Source organism: Achroia grisella, unplaced genomic scaffold (genome assembly GCF_030625045.1).
Source record: "Achroia grisella isolate CSIRO2021 unplaced genomic scaffold, CSIRO_AGI_Agris_v1 utg461, whole genome shotgun sequence".
NCBI classification, from domain to species: Eukaryota; Metazoa; Arthropoda; class Insecta; order Lepidoptera; family Pyralidae; genus Achroia; species Achroia grisella.
The window spans coordinates 365609-390472 of record NW_026712871.1 but is presented as its reverse complement, the minus strand read 5'-3'; the positions used below and the strand labels follow the sequence as shown (position 1 = coordinate 390472).

Sequence of the window (24864 nt, the reverse complement as noted above, 5' to 3'; positions counted from 1 at the left end):
CGATCCGTCCAGTGGTTTGGACTGTGCGTTGATAGATCACTATGTCAGTCAGTCACCTTTGAGTTATATGTATTTAGATTAGGGGATATTTTTTTAATCGTTTAGATCTTTGAGTTAGATAAAAAAAAATATTTAAAATCGACACAATATTCATTGTTGATTGTAAATAAAATAATAAATCTATAGTAATATATTATAGCAGAAGACTTTGTTTGTTTGGACGTGCTAATCTCAAGAATAACTGGTTCGAATTAAAATTTTGTGTTGGATAGTCCATTTGTCGAGGAAGGCTTTAAGCTATATAACATTACGCTACAATCAATAGAAGCGAAGCATCAGTGAAAAATGTTACAAAAACAGGGAAAATTATTTATATTTGAGGGCTTCCGTTGCGTGCGCGGAGCGAGCGAAGTCGCGGGCACAGCTAGTAATCTTATATATTTCTTAGTAAACCTTTGTTCTTATCATACATCAATATAGTACATTAACACAACAAGACATCTTAATTATATAGAGTGAATGATACACAGAACAACATACATAATCTATATATATAATTGAAGTGTCTGTTTGTAATATTAAAATAACCGTTTTTTACTACGTGCATAATGCATATGAATATAAATGGTACATCAAAATAACAACAATTTTTGTCTGTCTGTCTGTTTGTTCCGGCTAATCTCTGAAATGGCTGGAACTATTTTGACAGGACTTTCTTGGAAAGTAGCTGATGTAATAAGCAGTAACTTTTTATTTCAGAAAATATATTTTATTTTAAAAGAAAAGTAATGTTGCAAAATTCGACGCATACAGATATTGTATAATAAAATACTTCTTTTTCTAAATATATAGCTACATAGTATACATAGAAAACACTCAGATCAATGCAATCATGCTTATGAATATAACATTTGCATCGTGGGAGGAATCGAACCCGCTACCATCAACTAAAGCGTACTAAACCGCTAAACCAGCGAGGTGGATAGTTTGTAACATACAATCTTGATGTCACGTTATCTATAACAAACTTTATCAATAATGAATATGAATTTAAGTACTCATATGATAATATATGGTATATATTAGATATTACAGATTATCGTATGTAATATATTAGTATTTAGTTCAAGTATATAATAGCGGCGAGGAGCATGTTGGCACTCATATATTACTGGTAAGTTTTTTTATTTTTCTGATGACTCTCCGGCGATGGAAACACCAATAACTCAGTTGGCAGGTATATGTTACTAGTAATTTTTTTTACTTTTCTGATGACTCTCCGGCGATGGAAACACCAATAACTCAGTTGGCAGGTATATGTTACTGGTAAGTTTTTTATTTTTCTGATGACTCTCCGGCGATGGAAACACCAATAACTCAGTTGGCAGGTATATGTTACTGGTATTTTTTTTACTTTTCTGATGACTCTCCGGCGATGGAAACACCAATAACTCAGTTGGCAGGTATATGTTACTGGTATTTTTTTTTACTTTTCTGATGACTCTCCGGCGATGGAAACACCTATAACTCAGTTGGTAGTTATATGTTACTGGTAAGTTTTTTATTTTTCTGATGACTCTCCGGCGATGGAAACACCAATAACTCGCCCGGGTACACCAACATGCAATACAGCTGCCTACCATCATGAACTAGGACTACTGGCCGAAGGTGGTGTATCGGCGCTACCGTGGCAGATTGCCGTCGACAGTGCCATGACCACACAGACATGATCAATATATTAGTTTTATAATATTAATTCATATAGTTATTTTTGAACTTTCGTCTTTAATATACATTATTTTACATTATATACCGCGGCTTCGCACGGGTGTACATATATTATATATATATAAAACTTCCTCTTGAATCACTCTATCTATTAAAAAAAACCGCTTCAAAATCCGTTGTGTAGATTTAAGCATACATAGAGACGGACAGACATCGACTTTGTTTTATACTATGTAATAATTATCACCAGTCTACATTGACATCGCTGTTGCTCCAGTCAGCTCTTGATCACGGCTAGTGCAACCTAGTCGAAACGTCGAGATAGGTAAATAGCTTCATCTATACATATAAATAAAATTGGAGTATCTGTTTGTAATATTAAAATAACCGTTTTTTACTACATGCATATGAATATAAATGCGGTAAATACACCAAAATAACATATTTGTTAATTTTTGTCTGTCTGCCTGTCTGTTTGTTCTGGCTAATCTCTGAAATGGCTGGACCGATTTTGACGTGATTATTTTGGCAGGTAGGTGATGTAATAAGGAGTAACTTAGGCTACTTTTATTTTAGAAAAATAAAGTTTAATTCCACGCGGACGAAGTCACGGGTACAGCTAGTTTGCCATAAAATTAGTTCGTGTTAAGACCCGCTTAATAATATAAATTATTAATTCATCTGTATGTTAGTTTATAAGGTATTTATAATATGGACTATAGTAGCCTAAAATAAATAAATAAGAAAGTTGCAACGAAATGCAAAATGGTGGTCGGTGCGCTCAGTACTAATATTATCTGTGGTACTATGTTTAAACTAATATTATAAATATGAAAGTAACTCTGTTTGTCTGTCTCGCTTACACGCCTAAATTACTAAACCGATTTAAATGAAATCTGTGAAAGGACATAGGTAGCCTATGTATAGTATAGTTTATTAAATGTGTTAGTAATATTGGAAATGTGAAAACAACTCTGTCTGTCTGTCTCGCTTACACGCCAAAACTACTGAACCGATTTAAATGAAATTTGTGAAAGGACATAGGTAGCCTATGTATAGTGTAGTTTATTAAATGCCTTACTAATATTATAAATGTGAAAGTAACTCTGTCTGTCTGTCTTGCTTACAGGCCTAAACTACTAAACCGGTTTAAATGAAATTTGGTACACAGATAGTCTAGGAAGTCCCTGAGGAAGGACATGGGCTAGTTTTTAATGCAAAGATTGTAAGGGGTTGAAAGTTTAAAGTAGAAAGGTTGTATGGAAGTATCGTTTTCAAAGCTAGAACCTTTTTTGTTATAATTTTTTTTCGGTTCACATGAGAGACAAACATAAGTCTTTACAAAATACAAAAAACACACCGCTTTACGTCCGATGGTCGCGGGTTCGAGTCCTCGCACGGTACACACATTTGTATTCTTGAGTATGATTGTTTGTATCGATCTGTGTGTTTACTGTGTATATTATGTATGTAGTTGCAAAAATATGTATTGATTTGTTATCTAGTACCTAAAACACTTGCTCTGATTAGTTTGGGAGTAGCGTAATGTGAATTTTCCAGGGATATTAGTATTCTGAAAAATTATTGGAATATATATATATATATATATATATATATATATTTATATCAGTTGTCTAGTACCCATATCACAAGCTGTGCTTAACTTGAGACTAGATGGCGCTGTGTGAAGTGTCCTGAAATATTATTATCATTTTATTTATTTAATTCAGGCTTCTATTGGCCCATATTATAAATACCTTACAGACTAACATACATGTGAATGGTATTAAATTTAATATAAAAATATAATATATTTTTTTTATATATTACTAGCTGTCCCGGCAAACGTTGTTTTGCTTTAAAATAAAAAAAAAAATTAGGGGTGGACTACCCCTAATATTTAGGGAAATAGATGTTGACCGATTCTCAGGTCTACACAATACTCTCACTAAATTTTATGAGAATCGGTCAAGCCGTTTCGGAGGAGTATGGGAACGAAAACTGTGACACGAGAATTTTATATATAAAATATATAATATATGGTAATAATATATTTTGGTGTTTTGATAGTGTGGCCATAGGTCTGGTCAATGGAGAACTACATATGCGGTACTTCAACTGGGCCGAGCCAGATGGCGCCACTTCCGGTAAGTTTAATAAAATTAATTTCTATAAATTTATTGATTTCATTTTTAATTAATAAATGTAATTTTACGCATTATTCGGTTAATTTAATGTAATTTAATGTAATCATTTTATTTTATTTAGCTTTCACCAAAATAACACAAAAACTAAATTAACAAGTGAATTGACAATAATTTTTATGATTAAAATTTATCTAACACATGTTTATTTAATATGATGAAGCAATGACGAGTATGTATGTGTGTATGTATGTATGTAAGAATTATATGGAATGTGACTTTCAAATTGCCATTTTTGTTTCGAAAATTTCGTTAACAATTGTGAAAACCCTAGTGATTTCTTCCTAAAATCTATTATTTCAGTATCTTAAGTGTGCAATTCAATTTTTTAATGTTAGAAATTATGTATTACATAGCGCGGAAGGGATATAAGAATTTTTGATAGACTAAGGTGGGACATAGTAAAAAGTTTGGGAAACACTGTCTCAAGTAGAGTCAATATTTTTTTAAATTTTTTTTTTAAATTCTTAGTAATGAAATGGCATTCTGTTTTAGGTTTTGTAGATACATCCAGGATAACTATAGAGAACAGTTTGGAGCGACTGACGGCCGTACGGGCAGAACTAAAGTCCTACAATGTAACTGCTTATATAGTGCCGACATCTGATGCTCATGGTGTAAGTAAAGATTAAAATATCCAAAACAAATTGTCTAAGTATTATGTTACTTTAAATAATAAACACAGAACTCTCCAATTTTAAATATCATTATACTTCTATATCTATAGATCTTTACATAATTGATGCAACGATATGGACAGAACTTTAATAATTTTGAACACGAATGAAATAAACAATGAATAATTTCATTTAAGAATTGGCCTTTGGTCACCTTAACTATTACAAATATGAAGAAGTTTAAAAGTAGACTAGGTTGCACGGTCTAAGAATGTTTGCCTGTACCAACTTTGAAAAGATGGAAGAATATGTGGAAAAAATAATATTTAAATATGTCATTCTTAAGTGAATGATTGGCGGGAAAAACCAACAAAAAAAATGGCGGGAAAATACACTTTTAAATTAATTTCTTACATTTCCTTTAATATAACAAAAGATTCGTTTTACATATATTCGTTATATATATACATAAGAACACGGCCTCGGCAGTATAGCGGTTTATGCTATAAAAAATTGTAAATACATACATATGTAATATACAAAGAAAATATCCAGACCAATACAATCACACTCAAGAATACAAAGTTTTAATACAAACGAGGAATCGAACCCGCGACCATCGGAAATAATACGGTGTGTTAAACTGCTAGATCACGAACACATTGCTAGAAATACGACCCCTCACTCCCGTTACTAACATTTCCCCCCCTTTATCCAGTCCTCGAGCTTGTCCCCGGCGGATGCCCGTCGCGAATGGCTGTCCGGACTGTCCGGTTCATCCGGAACTCTTGTGGTGACTGACAACGAAGCACTTCTATGGACTGACGGGAGGTACTTCACTCAGTTCGAAATGCAAGTGGACACTACATTATGGACTCTCATGAGACAAGGTGAGTATCTTTCTTCCCTTCAAACTTTTCATTTATATTTGTTATAAATTAAACCTCCTAGTGAAAAAAAATTAGAATGGCCTAGTTAGGAGAGTACCTGTGTACCAACTTACCACACAGACACCCCGAGTTTGAATACCACCATTGACTTTTCCCCTCCGATCGATCCCCCGTCCAATTCAAACGGGGATCGAAATTACGACGGCCTGAGCCGAGGTTCGAACCCCTAGTGGTGCCCTCAGACTAAAGTCGTATCCGTCAGGCAGGAGTTGGCCTTCAGCCGCTCCATAAGTCTTTCCGCGGGTTTGGAGTGCCATCAGTCCGGTGAAGCTGTAAAGGCCAGCTGCGGCCAACAGCATTAGAGTAGTCCGAAAAAAAAAAGCCACGGCATTCGGTGTTTGAGCACAGGATGTGCTGGTTGTATTTTAATTGCTAAAGTGAATTGTGTTAGAGACATAGTTAAATTAATGTTATATAGTTGTTATTTTATTATAATACATACTTTTACTAGTACATAGAGTTCATATATCTTACATTTGTTAATACTTTTTTATAGTCATATCTATATTTTTAAATGTTACTGTACCAGTGTTCTTCTTTTGTTTTCATTGCAATTGATCTTTTCACATTATACAGTATACATATATATATATAGTAAATTATTGTCGTTTGTCCACAATTACCTAGTTGTATTACAATCACCATAATAACCAACTGTGATATAATAATAATAATCTCAGGACAATTCACACAGCGCCATCTAGACCCGAGTTAAGCCACTTAAAGCTTATGTTATGGGTACTATATAACTGATACATATACATAGATTTTGTTTTTGTAAATACATACATATTATATATAGAATAGAAAACACTCAGACCGATACAAACAATCATACTCATGAATACAAATGTTTGTGCCGTGTGAGGAATCGAACCCGCGACCATCGGTCGTAAAGCGGTGTGCTAGACCGCTAAACCACTGAGGTCCTAATATAAGTTCAATAAAGTTCACTCTTGACGAATAATTAAGTTATTCACCTTAGTTTTAAGCAGTAACAATTTCTTTCCAGAAAGATCTGAATTAACAATTCATTTCAGGAATTGACCTCTCAATTGATCAGTGGTTGACAGCGAATATGGCGCCAAATTCTGTGGTCGGAGTCGACCCTACCTTATACACGCGCAGTGCTTGGATTCCGTTACAGGTAATTTTTTTTAAACCAACCAGTCTCCTTATGGCAATATTGTTTGTTACCGCCAATGGCAACCGTTCGCCAGCGTGCCCCGCAAAAGCAGATTTTAGCGATTACATCGCCATTTGGTTTCAGTGAGATAACCACCACAATATATTTTTATTTAATTAATATTATAAACTTAAATATATAAATAGTAAAGATTAAATCTAATTGTAATTATGACATAAAATGTATGTTCTAGAAGTTTGATATAATCATGTTTATTATTGAGTACAAGATATAAGTTATGATTTGACCATAACAGTCCCACCTACCTACTGACTTTAAAAAGAACCACCATATCGTGTGCACAGTCCCCTCCGATCGATCCCCCGTCCAATTCAAACGGGGATCGATATTACGACGGCCTGAGGCGGTGCCCTCAGACTAAAGTCGTATCCGTCAGGCGGGAGTTGTCCTTCAGCTGCTCCATAAGTCCTTCCTTTGGTTTGGAGTGCCATTTGCACTCGTCTATCGTCCGGTGAAGCTGTAAAGGCCAGCTGCGGCCAACAGCAGTAGAGTAGTGCGAAAAAAAATTGTGTGCACAAACCAGTTCGGTTTAGACGGTCGAAGTGAAAATACATATAAGTGTAAGAAGAAATTAATATTCTCTCGTTGCTGCTGCTGCTACGTAACACGAAGGAGCCTTAAAAAAAGCTTCAGAGATGCAATATTCGAACAGTTCAAAAATTCATAAGTAATTCAATTTCTTGAGTTTCTTGTCCGTTCTTCGCATTGGATCTATACACTGAACTGGACGGTAGGGAAAACATTATAATATATACAAATTTCGCGTCACGTGGGCGATAATTTAGAGTTGTATATATTTTTCAATGTAAATCATAAAATAAAAATAAAAAAAATTGTAGATTAAATGAAAAAAAATTATAAACCTTATTCTCAGACCTACTGAATATACATATAAAATTTCATCAAAATCTGTCAAGCCGTTTTGGAGGTGTATAAATACGAAACCTGTGAGAATTTTATATACATCATTACATACTCGTAGTATAAAATAAAGTCGCTGTCGCTTGTAGTAAGTATGCTTAAATCTTTAAAAACACAAAGGATTTTGAAGCGAAATTCTATGTGTTAACAATTGGTGATTATATTAATAACGTATATTAAACATGAAAATTTAAAAGTAATGAATTCTCCCTTGTGTGAGAGTTAACATCAATATTCAAGAAAAAATCCGATATTTTAAAAATATATTAAAAGAAGGTAGTTTGTGTTTAGTACTAATGATGTACCCAATGTAAATATTATTACAAATATTATAAATAGCGCCATCTAGTATTTATAGACCGACCTACTACACTGACATCGGTCTATAAATACGGAGGTCGGTAGTTGAATAATCCTCTTTCGTTGCGCGAGCCGCGGCATTCAGTCGACGAGCGTAGAGCGTGCCGGTTGTGTTTTGGATATTGAAGTGAATTGTATCAGGAATGGGTTTATCCCGGTCTTAGTTGGACCTGAGGGGAAGCTGCAAGTGAAGGTGAGTGTTAATGCATTCTAAAAGGGCCTTTTAAACCTGCACCCGTGTCACAAGTCACGGGCGCTACTTGGGGTTTCCCTTGCGGTAACCGGCTTCAAAGCCTAAGTCGTCATTCATTATTAATGCTTCTTATATATGGTATAGACATAAGATTACAATGTAACATTCTTTTTACAGACTGCACTTGAAGCTGGTAATGTCACACTAAAGGCAATAGCAGAGAACTTAGTCGACAAAGCCAGGACAAAAATAGGCGACCCTCCGCCAGACAGACCGAACAATCCATTAATACCACTCACTAGAGAATTTACAGGTAAATACATGACCTATTGAAGTGATACTATAGACGGGATGTATTCAGGGCCGTCTTTCACCTATTAGAGGCACTGGACACAGTAGGATGAGGGGCCCCTATGAAAAATAATTTTAAAAAGTTATGTTCTGAAGAGTTCAAAGTCTTGCTAGACATTTATAAAAAAATAAATAAAAACAATCAAATTGAAATTGAGTAAGCATTTGTTAAGACTTATTTTCAGGCGAGAGTAGAGTAGCTATCGGTTATCGTTTACTAATGGAGACTAGACTAGACTAGGGGGCCCAATCCTTCGCGGAGCTCTGAGCACGCGCCCAGTGTGCCCCGTGGGGAAGAGGGGCTTGGACTGACTGACTGACTGGGTCGTCCGCTGATCCTTACGGACCGCCGGGTACGGGCCTCGAACATACGCTCCTTGCCCGGGCGTACTGCTGAGGTGTGCCACCCCAGCGTCGTTCATTTACCGGAAGCCGGCTGAGGGAATCGTGTTGCGGGAATCAGTGGTTGCTCGCCGAGCCGACTTAACGCCACGCCAACGCGTGATCACGTCACGCAAGTGACGTGATCACCCGGTGGAGAGTAGATCGCGCTGCAAAGTCGTCGAGTGTCCGCCTCTGATACCGAACTGTTCGTCATGAGGCAACAGAGTCGGTCTCAGGAGGCCCTCGAACGACTACGTCCGAGAGCAGAGTGATGGGCCGGTAGCTTGCCGGCCAGATGCTTGTCCTTGCCAGGTTTCGGGAGGACTATGTCTGGGGCCTGGATGTATTAAGATGTTTCGGTTATGAAAAAGCGTTACCTCGCGGTAGACACATATTCCGTTGTGAGAGACTGAAGGTGCAGGCGGAGAGAGGACAACGGCAGTTCGTTAGAGTTTCACAAATTAAACAAACTTATGGCAAACCTAGACCTATGCACAATAAAAGTAGATTTTTTCAAACTGAAGAGAAATCGCCACGTATTCTATGTGGTTGCAGCCCTCTCATGCATAAATGAAATGTCTCCTTTGGAAAGTGTGCGACGACGACACAATGATTCCTTCTCTTTCCCACATTTACTACAGTACCTAATCAAATTACGACCGTTATTGGATCTACATCCATATAGCTACAAGTGTTTCGCCTCAACGAGACATCGTTAGGCAATGAATAGTGCTCGGATATAATTTGAAAGTTTACTGACTTTATACAAAGTAAGTCTGTAAAAGACCCGAGTCCCCACCAACATTCTGCCCACCTTCATGAAAGAGGACTACTGGCCGAAGGGTATGGTGTACCGGCGCTACCGTGGCAGATTAGGTACCGTCGTCAGTGTCGTGACCGCACAGACAATTCATATTATTTTTTTCTATTCATTTTAATATAATTTATATTATTTTGTAAGATATTTATAATATGGGCTATTAAATAAATGAAATAAATAAATATTCTTCAATTCTTGTCCGTGACGGGTAGCGAACTCTGATAAAGGGCGAGCACAATAGCTCTATGTACGTAACAGTGCTACAGGTCCAAGCACCTGACAATAGACCGAACAACCCAATAAAAAAATTAAATAAAAGAATAGGTTTTTGTAATGTCCTAATAATGTTCCCAACTATCTTTGAAACAGGAAGAAGTTCAAGTGAGAAAATAGCAGAACTATCAAAGCAAATACAATCTGTTGGGGCGTCAGCATTAGTGTTGACTGCACTGGATGATATAGCATGTAAGTGTGTATTTTTTCTTTTTAAGATTTTTTTTTTATTTAACGGAAATGGCATACAGCCTTTTGACCTAACCGTAAATTTTGTTTACCTTGCAACCAATTACACAAAATCAATCGTATTATTTTTTAAACAAAATTATATAAATCCATTAATTAATATACGTTGGTATTATGTAATATTTATCTTATCTATGGTATAGTTTTTTTATAAAAACGTTTAATAGATAATACAACTTAAAATATTTATAATCATGACTATGATTTTTTGTATTGCTCTGGGTGTTGTCTATGTATATTTAAACTAGTCTTCTAACACCCATAACACCAACCTTCCGATCGATCTCCTTAAATTCAAACGGGGATCGATATTACGACGGCCTGAGCCGAGGTTCGAATCCCTAGAAGTGCCCTCAGACTAAAGTCGTATCCGTTAGGCGGGAGTTAGCCTTCAGCCGCTCCATAAGTCCTTCCTCTGGTTTGGAGTGCCATCTGCACTCGCCCCCTATCGTGAGGTAAACTATAAAGGCCAGCTGCGGCCAACAGCATTAGAGTAGTCCGAAAAACCATAACACCAGCTCTGCTTAGTTTAGGACTAGATGGCGCTGTGTCAGTTTTCCAGGGTTATTATTATATAAATCGGTTCCATGTGTATTATACCTGGCCTTTTAGCTTGGTAGGCATACTCTACAAATAAGCATATCTATACATATAAATAAAATTGGAGTGTCTGTTTGTAATATTGAAATAACCGTTTTTTACTACAAGCATATGAATATAAATACGGTACATACACCAAAATATACACATTTTTTACAATTTTTGTCTGTCCGTTTGTTCCGGCTATCTCTGAAATGGCTGTACCGATTTCGACGGGGATTTTTTTGGCAGGTAGCTGATGTAATAGGGAGTAATTTAGGCTACTTTAGAAAAATAAAATTAATATCCACGCGGACAAAGTCGCGGGTACAGCTATAGAGGATATATTGTTTCAGACACTCTAAACCTTCGCGGCTCCGATGTGCTCTTCAACCCGGTGTTTTTCTCTTATTTAATCATCAAAGATGTGGTAAGCATTTATATTGACGACCTCGGTGGTCTAGCGGTCTAGCCCACCGTCGCGGGTTCGATTCCTCGCACGGCACAAACGTTTGTATTCATGAGTATGATTGTTTGTATCGGTCTGGGTATTTTCTATGTATAATATGTATGTATTTCCGAAAAAAAAATTATCTATGTATTTGTATCAGTAATCTAATACCCATAACACAAACTTTAGCTAGCTTAACTTGGGCCTAGATGGCGCTGTGTGAATTGTCCTGAGATTATTATTATTATATTTATAGGGACTGGTCTGCTCTGATAACTGTGACTTATTTGTTACTTAAGTAATTATTTATTTATATTAACTTTGTATCTCAATAATGTCATATCTAGCATAGTACATCTGCTAAATATATATAACTCAAAGGTGACTGACTGACAGATCACTATGTCACCACCAGCCCAAAGCCCAAACCACTGGACGGATCGGGCTGAAATTTGGCATGCAGGTAGATATTATGACGTAGGCATCCGCTAAGAAAGGATTTTAATTAATTCTACCCCCAAGGGGATAATAAATAGGGAATTCTCAATTGAAAGTGTATACTGAACTGGATGGTAGGAAAAAAATATTAATACAAAAAACTCGACGTCCAGGCTAAAATGTGCTACATGAATAAATTATTTTTGATTTCATGGTGACGAATAAATAAATATATCTAATACAAAACTTGAGGTTCACAAGTGACTAAAATGTGCTACATGAATAAATGATTTGTTATATGATTTGATTTAATATTTTGTTTCTTTTTCAGCCCGCTCCTAACAACGTTATATTATTCTGGGGAGAGGGTGGATTACATACAAACATATCCACTCATCTCCAATCCGAAGAATTGGAGATTCAAACCAGAAATTACTTAGATATATTTGAATACTTATCTAATTATTCGGTTAGTTATTGTTTATTCTTACATGAGACTAGCTGTAGCTGCGACTTCGTCCGCGTGGAATTTTACTTTATTTTTCTAAAATGAAAGTAGCCTAAGTTACTCTTTATTACATCAACTACCTGCCAAAAAAAGTCTCGTCAAAATCGGTCCAGCCATTTCAGAGATTAGGAGGAACAAACAGACAGACATACAATAATTATAAAGAATGTTATTTTGGTATATGTACCGTATGTATATTCATATGCATGTAGTAAAAAACGGTTATTTCAATATTACAAACAGACACTACCATTTTATTTATATGTATAGATGAGCTTGCATTCCATGGCTTCACAGTGCGGGCGGTGCACAATTCTACAATTTTTTTAACAAGTCTAATGCTGTTGGCCGCAACTGGCCTTTACAGCTTCACCAGACGACAGGTGGCGAGTGCAGATGCCACTCCAAACCAAAGGAAGGACTTATGAAGCGACTAAAGGCCAACTCCTGCCTGACGGGCACGACTTTAATCTTTATTGCACTCCCATCATTACGTTTATTATACTTACTTGATGAATTAAATAACCCCTTAATTACTTTAAAAACTATTGGACATCAATGATATTGATCTTATGAATATTCAGACTTCAATAATATTGAATTTGACTCTTATATAATTTCAAATAGAGACTTATCTCTCAATAATTTTCGATTATTAAACTGATAATCGAATTATTCTTCCTATAAATAATCAAATCCGAATTCTAGTAACAGCAACAGATGTAATTCACTCCTGAACTAAATTACGATTCACCGTTACGGGTTCGAACCTCGGCCCAGGCCGTAGTGGTTTCCATCCCCGTTTGAAATGTACGGGATCCATTCTTAAAATGTTTTATGTTTTCAGAATTCTTTGCCAGATGATAGCACTATATGGCTAACGAGTGACGCGAGTCAAGCCATTTTTCTAGCAGCAGAATCGGTAAGTTTATACATTTTTAATTTAATTGTGAGTAGAACTGCGCCGTATAATTTCACTTCTTTATCTCACAATCAATCGGTACACATCTATAATAATAATCTGCCGGTAAATCTCCTTAAGAGGGGAGATGAGAATTTTTCTTAAGTTTAAAAAAAATATACCCTGACTTGCCCCCTAATATATGCCGCCTACTACAGAAGGCTGTAGTTCTAAACACATGCCGCATTGTTAGAAAATTTCTACAAACAGATTAGGCCAACATTTATTATATCTAAAGATATATAACTTAAAGGTGACTGACATAGTGATCTATCAACGCACAGCCCAAACCACTGGACGGATCGGGCTAAAATTTGGCATGCAGGTAGATGTTATGACGTAGGCATCTGCTAAGAAAGGATTTTGATTTGATTAATTCTACCCCCAAAGGGATAAAATAGGGATAAAAGTTTGTATGAAACTGCCCATTTTAAACCGATCGGGCTGAGACTTTGCATGCACAAAGCTACTATGACGTAGGCATCCTCTAAGAAAGGATTTTGATAAATTCTACCCCTAAGGATAAATTAACGCGAGCGAAGCCGCGGGCAAAAGTTAGTTATAGTATATTTACCTAAAAATAGAAAATTGTTATGTACTTGGCTTGGGCCCCTACATACCAAGATTACCGGCGAAAGTCGTGAGGAAAAATAAAAAAAAAAAAATAATAATAATAAAAGGAAGAGAAAGAAAGAGAAAAGATAAAAATAATAATAGTCATCTTTATTTGTCTCAAACAAAAACTAATACAATTGTTGCCCATACATATACATTAATTAAATTTAAAAGTAATGAAGGAGACAAAACGGTCTATAACTCAGCGAGGGCAGTGAGTCCACGCTCTCTGCTATTCTGTTATAACCTTTATTAATAAATCAATACAATAATCGACGACGATAGCACGTTATGTTCTCATTCAAATAATACTAGGCTCTCTAAAATATGGTCAAGCGCAGTGATGGCTAGCTCATCCGTCATACTCGTGAACGAGTGCTGCTTGTAGGGACTGGTCTGCTCTTATCATTTCCAATTTGAAACGTGCGAGTACAAACCACCAACTAGTACCAATTTATTAGCTTCAGATATTAAGTTGATAAACATAAAGATATACAACTAAATAATATTGACATTTTATTTAGTTGCATATCTTTATTTTATACCTTAATCCGTAATCATAAAATAATCAAGAAGACTTTGATAGACCACCAATGCGTTCATATTAAACACGCGCACAACACGTCCGTTCCGTTCGCGGGCTGCTCGTATAATGCCTTTTGTCCGAGTCCCTGTTCATAGGCCGCCATCTTGTGGCTCTCTCGAAAAACGGATTGTGTTAACACAAGCAAGCTGCTTGGCGTAATAAGTGATACATTTTAAAGTTTCCTTTTAAACTGTCTACTAACACGCATCTTCTAAAGAAAGTTGCGTTGAAGTTGAAATAATCAAGACTAATGTACTCACCCACAAAGTCTATCTCTTGTACTGCGTCAAGTTTAAAATAGTTCTATTAATTTGTTAATTACAGGACAAAGTAAATATTCGATCCACGCTCTCGCCGGTGGCTCTTATAAAATGTGTAAAGAACGACGTGGAGCTAAAGGTAAGAATAATTCAATTTTAATAATAATAAATTATCAATAACTCTATAAATATGTCTCTATTTTATAGTCAGATGTCCGCTTGATTTATTATATGACTCATACATAGAGTAATAATCACCAAAAACATAGACAATGTATCTTTATACTTTAAGGCTCTGAATACACAACAAGAACTTGCCATTCATACGCAGCTATACTATGTGCGCTGTAGCATGGGGTGTGACATTTACTAATTTTACATTTAACAATTACTACATTTAAGTTAATACAGTCATTAGTGGTTTAATATATTACGAATGTGGTACAGCTGAAATACTAAGTCATAATTTGTAAATCGCGGCAACTTTCAAGAGTGAAACGAAACGTTAATGAAACTGTCACCCGCACCATGCTACAGCGCATATGGTATAAAACCTCCTACATGAGTAAAGAAAGAAGAAGAAAGAAAATAAGTTTATTTGGTAAACATAACAATAAAAACGAAATTTTTAAATTTTAAATTAGTACCAAATAGGTCTCCGCTCAGCATATGTCATGGACGGGGTGCCACGACGCTGGTATTCTGCGGATATCTTCATATATAGATATGATAATAATATACATATATACCTATATAAATCTAGGCGCATAACACAGAGTAAACATTTAATATATATTGCTACGTCATACCACCACATATAAATTAATTATCAATCTACACACTGAAATATAAAATAACACATTGATCTGGTGACACTAGCAGACAGAATATGACACCATTACCCTGCATTTGGAGTGCAGACATATCACAGCACAGTTCTCTGAGTAAGGAGTAGTAGTTTTTTAAATTTATAAAAGTAAATGATTTGTACATATATTTTGTAGGGCATTAGGAACGCTCACATTAAAGATGCAATAGCCCTGATCAGAGGACTCAGGTGGGTAGAGGAGCAGGTCGCTGCCGGCACCAACGTCAGCGAAATTGATGTCTCTGATAAACTTGAAGAGTTGCGGCGGTAATTTCATTTTTTTTTTAGTTAAATTAATTTTGGTAGTTTCTTTTTTTAAATTAATTTAAATCAAAAGATTGGCAGTTTACCAAGATGGTTTCCAAAACCTCGTGGAGATTCAATTTTTATGACACAAAAGTTCAATGTTACATCCCCCATTTGATTTCGACCTGTCAGAAACGCAAAGTCTGAGCGACTGGACCTTCATCATCATCTCAGCCCGGAAGACGTCCACTGCTGAACAAAGGCCTCCCCCAAAGATCTCTGCGACGATCGGTCCTGCGCTGCTCGCATCCAATGCCTTCCGGCGATCTTGACCAGATCGTGGGTCCACCTTGTTGGAGGCCTACCTACAACAGCCATCCGTTCTACGAGCTATGTGCCCTGTCCATTGCCACTTCAGTTTTGCAATTCTTCGGACCGGACCTTAGTAGCCACTGAATAAAAAATTAAAATTACAGGTCCGAAGTTGATTCACATGGCCCATCGTTTTCAACGATAGCGGGGGCAGGTGAAAATGGCGCCATAATACATTACAGACCTCCACGGGAAGGCTCTCGAGTGATAGGACCTGATGATATGCTGTTGGTCGATTCTGGAGGCCAGTACAAGTAAGTTGGATTTAAATAAAAATGAATAGGATAGAGAAAGATAGAGTAGGATAGGATAGGATATATATAAATTACGTCACATTTGTTTCATTAATTTTAGTTGCCGCTTACAGTTGGTCAATTTTTAATAGTAAAAATTTCTTGGAAAATCTAACTGTTACTGGTTTATGACGAAACTGCTTAACGGATCTTAATGAAATTTAGCGTTAAGATAGATTGTATCACGACGATAAACATAGGCTGTCTTTCATTAAAAAAAGCAGACAGAATCACAAGAGACAACTAATACAAAAAATGGCCTAGATGGATACCCTGAGGTACTCCAAAGATAATTTTAAATTAATATAGATTTTTATTAACTGTATTGACTTAAAATGTAATTAATAATTAAGTGACATTGATCTGATTGTAGCTTAATTATTTTTATTTATAGATATGCTATCAATCGATTATGTCTGTCTAGTACATTCCATAGTAATCATATAAAAATGCATGTAATTCTGTTTCTTTATAACCTTTATACGCATAAATCGCTTAATCAATTGTGATGAGTTTTGGTATAGAGATAGATTGGATTACAGGAAAGACATATGCTTTTGTTATGAAGAAAAAACTTGAAAGAAGTGAAATAGAAAATAGAATAGAAATTCAAATCAGAAATAGGGAATAGAATAGAAAATACTTTGTTCAAATAAACCTAAATTTAATTGCTAATTAAAACTTAATTTAAGCACTTTTGTCTTTGTCTTTTGACTATTCGTCATAGTTTTATTTATCTACCGCTCGTTCTGAAAACTGTCTCATCACAAGAAGAACGAGCAAGAAACTTGCGTGATGCTCTTTTAAATCATTTAGTTGTAACTTTACATGAAAGTTTGTATGAATGTTGTATCAGTCATTTCTCAAATAAGAGAAATAAAACTCATTATACTTTTGGTTGTTAAAGAATTTGATGTAACTCGTAAGGAAAAATAGACAGAAGTTACGAAGCAGTCTCAATGCAGAAGTTGGTTGTATGAATTTATATTTAATATCTTATTAATATTATAAATGCGAAAGTTTGTAAGTATGGATGGATGGATGTATATTGCTCGTTCACACAAAACTACTGAACATATTTTATGAAACTTTACAGTGATATAGCTTATACATCAGAATAACATACAGGCTATAAATTATATGCGGGAGAAACTGAGGACAAAGCTACTACCTATATAATTATAACTGAGTAGCCTACTTAGAGTAGGTATAGATAACATTGATAATCAAATCTATAAAAAGAACATGATAATCTTTGACGACCTTGATGGTCTACCGGTTTAGCACACCGCTTTACTTCGGAAGGTCGCGGGTTCGATTCGCACGGTACAAACATATCGTATCGGTCTGGATGTTTTTTAATGTATGTATTTACAAAAAAAATCTAAGTATTTATATCAGAACCCGCGACCATCGGAAGTAAAGCAGTATTCTAAACCGCTAGATCACCGATGCCGTTACAATAATAATTAACAAATTATTCTCATAATTACAAATGTTTGTACCTTTCGAGGAATCCGACCCGCGACCAAAAGGGGACGGGGATTGTTAGTTATATGGACTAGTTTCATTGCTAGCAATGTACCAAATCAGCTGTCCTCCACGCAGTTCCCCCTGGAAACCATCGTTTCCAATATTTATATAAGATTTTTAAACCTGTTATACTATAGAAAAAAAGGCATAAGATCATAGTCTCCTGGAATGGCAACGCATGAGTGATACCAGGACTGTCACATGATAACGTAATCTCGGGGGGAAAGGAGACTGTTAGTAATGTGGACTGATGATTGCATTGCTAGCAGTGTAAAATATCAGGTTGACTTCCACGCAGTTCCCCCTGGAAACCATCGTGATAAATTCTTGGTGAATTTGTCACAGTGTGCTAATTGACCTGACCTCATGCTCATCCTAACATCCTCCACTGGTGCCCCGCCAACGTAAATCGTTCCAGGCAGGTGGACCATTCCATTATCATCCATTTAAAAAAACCCTCAATCTAAGTAGTTAGCTTAATCGCTACACCACCGTGTCCCCTCCGATCGATCCCCCGTCCAATTCAAACGGGGATCGAACTTACGACGGCCTGAGCCGATGTTCGAACCCCTAGTGGTGCCCTCAGACTAAAGTCGTATCCGTGAGGCAGGAGTTGGCCTTCAGAACCATCCATTCCTTTCACAAACGTTTGGAGTGCCATCTGCACTCGCCCCCAACGTCCGGTGAAGATGTTTATACTTCATTTTGTTCACGACTTTCCAGTCATTAAACTTATATATTACTCATTTTCTCACGAAAAAAACTTGTATATTAACCATTTTCCGAGGGTTTTCAGAATTATAACTTATATCTCTTCATTGTTTTGTTCAGAGACGGTACAACGGACATAACTCGTACCCGTCACATGAGCGGCTCACCATCTGACATTCAGCGTTTCATGTTCACAAACGTGATGAAGGGACAGATCAGCATGGCGACGGTCGTCTTCCCCAGAGGCACTGTGGTAAGATGTTTATACTTCATTTTCTTCACGACTTTCCAGTCATTAAACTTATATATTACTTCATTTTCTTCACGACTTTTTAATCATTAAACTTATATATTAACTCATTTTCTTCGCGACTTTTCAATCATTAAACTTATATATATCTTCATTTTTTGACTTCAATCATTAAACTTATATATTACCAGTCATTAAACTTATATATTTAATGATTACCTGTAAATAGGTTGTAGTGAGCCAATCTTAAAAGATGAACAAATGTATGTAGTCGCGCAATTTTTCATAGAAATTTTTTAGGAGAACAATTCTATCTATTTGCTGATTTCCCGATATTTCCGCAGTGTTTCAACCACCATGATCATTTCTATCGTTCAGCAGAACTCCTCAAAAATTTTTGACACTTTTCATTGCTGCTCCGCTCCTATTGGTCGTAGCGTAATGATGTATAGATGTAGCCTATAGCACTCGAGGATAATAAACTTTTGTGACAGTGGAGGAATTTTAAAAATCGGATTAGCGGAATCTCATAGGATATTACCCCGAAAGGGAAGTTACCTCTGTACTTCACTTTAACAGAATAACTATATTGTGTCCAAGTAAACAACGTAGAATAATAGGTAAAGAAAATATATTTCTAATCAAGATAAAGTAATATAAAAACACATTTAATACAATATATATTTATACGAGGGCAGACAAGATGACAGTATTCTGTCATGTCAGTTCACTTTCTTTTCAAACACTCAAACATACTTCGTCTGCCATACCGGCCAGTCTAGTCATCGATTCCAAACCTCGTTGTAACAATAACATTCGTATAGATATATTTTAACGTATAAATAATGACTGCGTCAAATTTAAAATAGTATATTTTAATTATTTTCTGTATTTGCTATAATAGAGTCAAATTCAAATTCAAAATATCTTTATTCATGTAGGTCTATTACAGACTTATGATATGTCAAATCTACCGTCAGTTCGGAATGATTTCACACAAACTCAGCTCGTATTCTTTTCAAATATATGTTGTAGATGTTTACAATAATACAGATTTATTTTTAAATTTAAATTAGGGTAGTATACTCTATCATCATCCATCTAATTGATAGAACTTATGTGATATGTCAAAGACTATAATACGGTGTGACACCACCAACACTTGAAGAGCAACTAGCTGTTCATGTTTTTAAGTTATGTTGGGCTAAAAATGACTTGTATCCAGATCCGTAAAATATTAATAAAAAAAAACTAGCTGTTCAAGATTCAAGGTAAGAATATCTTTTAAGTCTAATAAATGAAATAATTCCAGGGACATACATTGGATAGTTTCGCGCGCAGATATCTATGGAATTTAGGGGTTAGTTATGGTCATGGAACTGGCCACGGTCTGGGCCACTTCCTCAGAGTTCACGAGGGACCTTCCTGGATCCAAGCCGCACCAAGTAGCACAGACCCTGGGATTGTGGAAAAGATGATATTTAGCAACGGTGAGTTTGTTTCTGGATCTGTTTTCGAGGAGAGTGATGTATGGGAATCTATAACAGTGTTTTCTATTTTCAAGTAATATTATCTATTAATGGAAAAGTAAACTGTCCTCTCTCCGATGGGGTTACGAAGGGATGTGAGACATTCATACCCACTAAAAATCACAAGGTATACCTGCGCCATTGTCGGAGTCGCGAGGCCGCGATATAATAGGACACGGGGTCGATTCCTCGCATGGTACAAACATTTGTATTCATGGGTATGATTGTTTGTATCAGTCTGGGTGTTTTTTAAGTATATTATGTATGTTTTTACAAAAAGAAGTATAAGTATTTATCAGTTGTCCAGTAATCATTACAGAAGCTCTGCTTACCTACTTAGATAGTGCTGTTAATTGTCCAGAGTTATTATATAATGGAAATCATAGCTTGTTTTGTTGACGGTGTTTCCATCACCGAAAGTCAGTAAATCACACACACTTTTTTATTTGCAACTATTAAGGAGAAAAGGCGATTGCTAACAATGTATGGTACATCAGGTGCTCAGGTTGACCTCCACGTGGTTTCCCCTGGAAACCATTGTGATACATTCACGGTAATTTGCTACGACGGGTTAACTGACCTGACCTCATGTTCATTTTATCATCCTCCACTGGTGCCCCGCCAGCGTATACCGTTAGCACAGACGGGTGCACCATTCCATTAAAATACATTTAAAAAAAGCACTGAAATATATATCGGCGTTGTGAATCTATAGGTCGTGACTATACCATCATTTTTTACTATACCATGATTTTCATGACGACCTCGGTGGTCTAGCGGTCTAGCACACCGCTTTACATCCAATGGTCGCGGGTTCGATTCCTCGCACGGCACAAACATTTGTATTCATGAGTATGATTGTTTGTATCGGTCTGGTGGGTGTTTTCTATGTATAATATGTATGTATTTACAAAAAAATATCTATGTATTTGTACCAGTTATCTAGTACCCATAACACAAGCTTTAGCCAGCTTAACTTGGGTCTAGATGGCGCTGTGTGAATTGTCCTGAGATTTTTTTTTATAGAACCTGGGTATTACGAGGTTGGAGAATATGGGATCCGTCATGAGGATATCGTGGAAGTTATAACTGTGAACAAAGATGCTGATCATGTACATGTGAGTATGACTTCAAATATGATAAAGGAATGGTGCGGTTGTCTTATATAGTATGCCCTGCAGTATACCCTGGCGGGTTCCCGGTGGAGAATAGAATAGAAAAACATTTATTCAAATAAACTTAATTTAAGCATTTTTGAATAGTCATAGTTATCATTCTTTTAATCTACCATCATTCGGAAGGCTGTCTCATCACGAGAAGAACGAGCGAGAATCTTGCGTGTTGCTCTTTTAAATAATCAATGTAATTTTACATTTCCAATTCGAAACCACCAACTAGCACCAATTTATTTTGAACTAGCTGTTCCCGCGACTTCGTCCGCGTTGAGTTTAACTTTATTTTACTAAAATAAAAGTAGCCTAAGTTACTCCTTATTATATCAGCTACCTGCCAAAAAAATTCTCGTCAAAATCGGTCCAGCCAGTTCAGAGATTAACCGGAACAAACAGACAGACAGACAAAAATTGTAAAAAATGTTATTTTGGTGTATGTACCGTATTTATATTCATATACATGTAGTAAAAAACTTTTATTTCAATATTACAAAAAGACTCCAATTTTATTTATATTTTATATATAAAATTCTCGTGTCCCAGTTTTCATTCCCATACTCCTCCGAAACGGCTTGACCGATTCTTATGAAATTTTGTGAGCGTATTGAGTAGGTTCTGAGAATCGGCCAACATCTATTTTTCATTCCCCATAAATGTTAGGGGTAGTCCACCCCTAAATTTTTTATTTTTATTTTAAGGCAAAACAACGTTTGCCGGGACAGCTAGTGTACCTATAGATAAACAAAGCAGGATGCTGGTCGTCTGAGATATCTTAGTTTTAATAAAGGAAGAACTCAAATATTGGGCCAATGCGAAGCCGGGGCTGGTTACTAGTTGTAAAATATAATATACATTTGAAAACACACAGATTATTAAAATAAATCAATAATGTATTTGAATAAAGATTATTTCCACTGTTTTGTAAACAGGCCCAGGATATAATTGGTGACTTCGACGGTGCTGGAGCACTGGGTTTCTACACCATATCGTTGGTACCACATCAAACTGCGTCTCTCAACATCACTCTCTTGGACGATTTTGAAGTAAGTGCAGGAAGATTTTGAGTTAACGTTTTATCAAGGTACACTTTGGGGCCGTTCAAGTATTACGTGAGCAGATTTATTACAGTTATTTACCCCCATCCCTCTTGTCAGCAAAAGTAACAAAACCTCTTGACCCCTCCCCCCATGCCTACGTAAACATTTTCAATTAATGTATTGTTTTTTAGCAAAGACAATGTGAGGGTTGCCATTATGTAAAAAAGTAAATAACTACCGATGACGTAATCGTCATCTAGACTCGCCAACACCCCATGTCATCCAAAATAAGTGAAGCAAAGACACCCCCCCATAGTGCTTACGTAATACTAGAGCGGCCCTTTAGTAGAAAATCATATTTTTATAGGTTTACGGTAGTTTTATAGGCGTCTTAATATTAAATACGAGTGACCAGACGCCAAGTATTCAGAGAATCAAATAATTTATTAATTTCTAACGGCAATAGCAGATATTGGTGTCTATTTGAGAGTTCGTGTATGAATCTGTATTTTGGCGGGAGTTGGCCTTCAGCCGCTCCATAAGTCCTTCCGCGGGTTTTTTCAAGGGATAATAATGGAATGGTGCACTCGCCTGTGCTAACGGTATACGCTGCGGGGGCAGCAATGGAGGATAAGATGAGTATAAGGTACAAGATGGTTTCCAGGGTAGAGGTCAATCTGACATGGTCCATAGATAAGAATGGGATTATGAATCCACATTACTGACAATCCCCTTCCCCCTTGATGGCACTCTTAATCAAAGGAAGGCCTTTGATTAAGAGTGTCATCTGCACTCGCCTGCTATCGTCCGGTGAAGCTGTAAAGGCCAGCTGCAGCCCATTGGCTGCATTAAAGTAGTCTAAAAAAAACTGGAGAGTGACACATGACACTATAGGGTATAGAGAGATGACACCAGAGACATTACGCGTGCACGTTGGCTAGATTTGAACTCATGACCTAGTGTTCTGAGTAGTAAATTACGAGACGAGAATTTTTTAAAATTTCTTTTAAAATTTAGGGTCTTTTGTACTATCCAAAAGTACATGCCAATCCCATTGTACCCTAAAACTATTTACTTCATTAACGCACCCGTGAACACATTGCCTACCCGCACTGTCTGAAGGATCGGCTAAAACATTCTATGGTCTGACGTTATTCTATGTACCACATATAGGAGACATCTAATACTATTTTAATATTTCAGATTAAATATTTAAACACCTATCATGCGCGGGTTTTGGCTACAATCGGACCTATTTTGAAACAGAGAAACCTCACAGAAGATTACGATTGGTTGGAAAGAGAATGCGCGCCAATTTTACGTGACGCCGCCATTTTGGTCAAAACGTCGCCATTGCTTATACTTATCAGTGTTGTTACATTATGGTTCAGAGCATAAATTAAAGAAAATTATAAATTAATTACACTAATTACAACTCTCTGATGAGTTATAAATTTTGCAACTGTAATGTGAGATGTAACTTTAATGAAATAAATGATAAAATTTAAAATTCCATTATAAATCTACTTTTATTATTAAAGAAATTATATTATAAAATTCATTTAAAAATATTAATTAATTTTTTTTATTACATTATTATTACTGTATATGTGGCTGTGATATTATATGGTACCATGGGTGTTACATAATGTCTATGGTGCTGTTTATGTATATACAATCCGGCAGCTCCACCAATCGGGAATCAGTATCGACCAATCAACTATTTGTTATTGTAGTAATGTGACCAAATAACCTTGAAATAGCGCAGACTATGACTTGTTTCTATATTTGTTTACTTAACAAATATAAAAACAATAGTTTTTAAAAGTCAATAGTTTTAGCCCAAAATTAATACGCTTATTGTAAGTTAGAATAATCATTAAATTTTTAATGTTAATGAGGCAAATAAATGACTTAAAATTTTGCCGTACATTGGACGTCAGTTCAAAGTTACAGCGCCCATTCGATCCCGACCTGTCAAAAACGCAAGCTGAGCGGCCGGACAGTAGGCAATGGTAGCCACTTACCACCAAGACAGCCATAAACCTATTTGCTAAAATAATATATAGAGTATATGATAATTTGTACATATAGAATAGAAGATATATATAGAATAATAAAATATCAATTAATATTTATAATAACTTTACTTAATACATAATTGCATCACAAATTAACATTTTATGCCATAATCTACA

At 36.0% G+C, this 24864-nt stretch overlaps 1 protein-coding gene across 1 annotated transcript; it reads left to right on the top strand.

The window, feature by feature from the left end:
* The first annotated feature begins 1151 nt into the window (after window positions 1-1151).
* LOC131845291 (xaa-Pro aminopeptidase ApepP-like) lies at window positions 1152-24136 on the top strand. Its single transcript, XM_059194333.1, has 18 exons — window positions 1152-1174; window positions 3799-3875; window positions 4428-4549; window positions 5268-5439; window positions 6540-6646; window positions 8358-8493; window positions 10105-10200; window positions 11193-11266; window positions 12057-12194; window positions 13081-13155; window positions 14720-14794; window positions 15660-15790; window positions 16246-16395; window positions 18799-18931; window positions 20241-20418; window positions 21484-21575; window positions 22559-22672; window positions 23870-24136. The coding sequence occupies exons 1-18, from the start codon at window positions 1152-1154 to the stop codon at window positions 24062-24064; spliced, it is 2088 nt and encodes a 695-aa protein (XP_059050316.1). The 3' UTR covers window positions 24065-24136.
* The last annotated feature ends 728 nt before the right edge of the window (window positions 24137-24864 follow it).

Excerpts from the sequence above, each read along its gene's own strand:
- LOC131845291 (XM_059194333.1), top strand. The coding sequence starts at position 1,152 with ATGTTGGCACTCATATATTACTG. Across the intron at positions 6,647-8,357 it reads GTGCTTGGATTCCGTTACAG|ACTGCACTTGAAGCTGGTAA; the intron begins GTAATTTTTTTT and ends TTCTTTTTACAG. Across the intron at positions 16,396-18,798 it reads GATTCTGGAGGCCAGTACAA|AGACGGTACAACGGACATAA; the intron begins GTAAGTTGGATT and ends TGTTTTGTTCAG.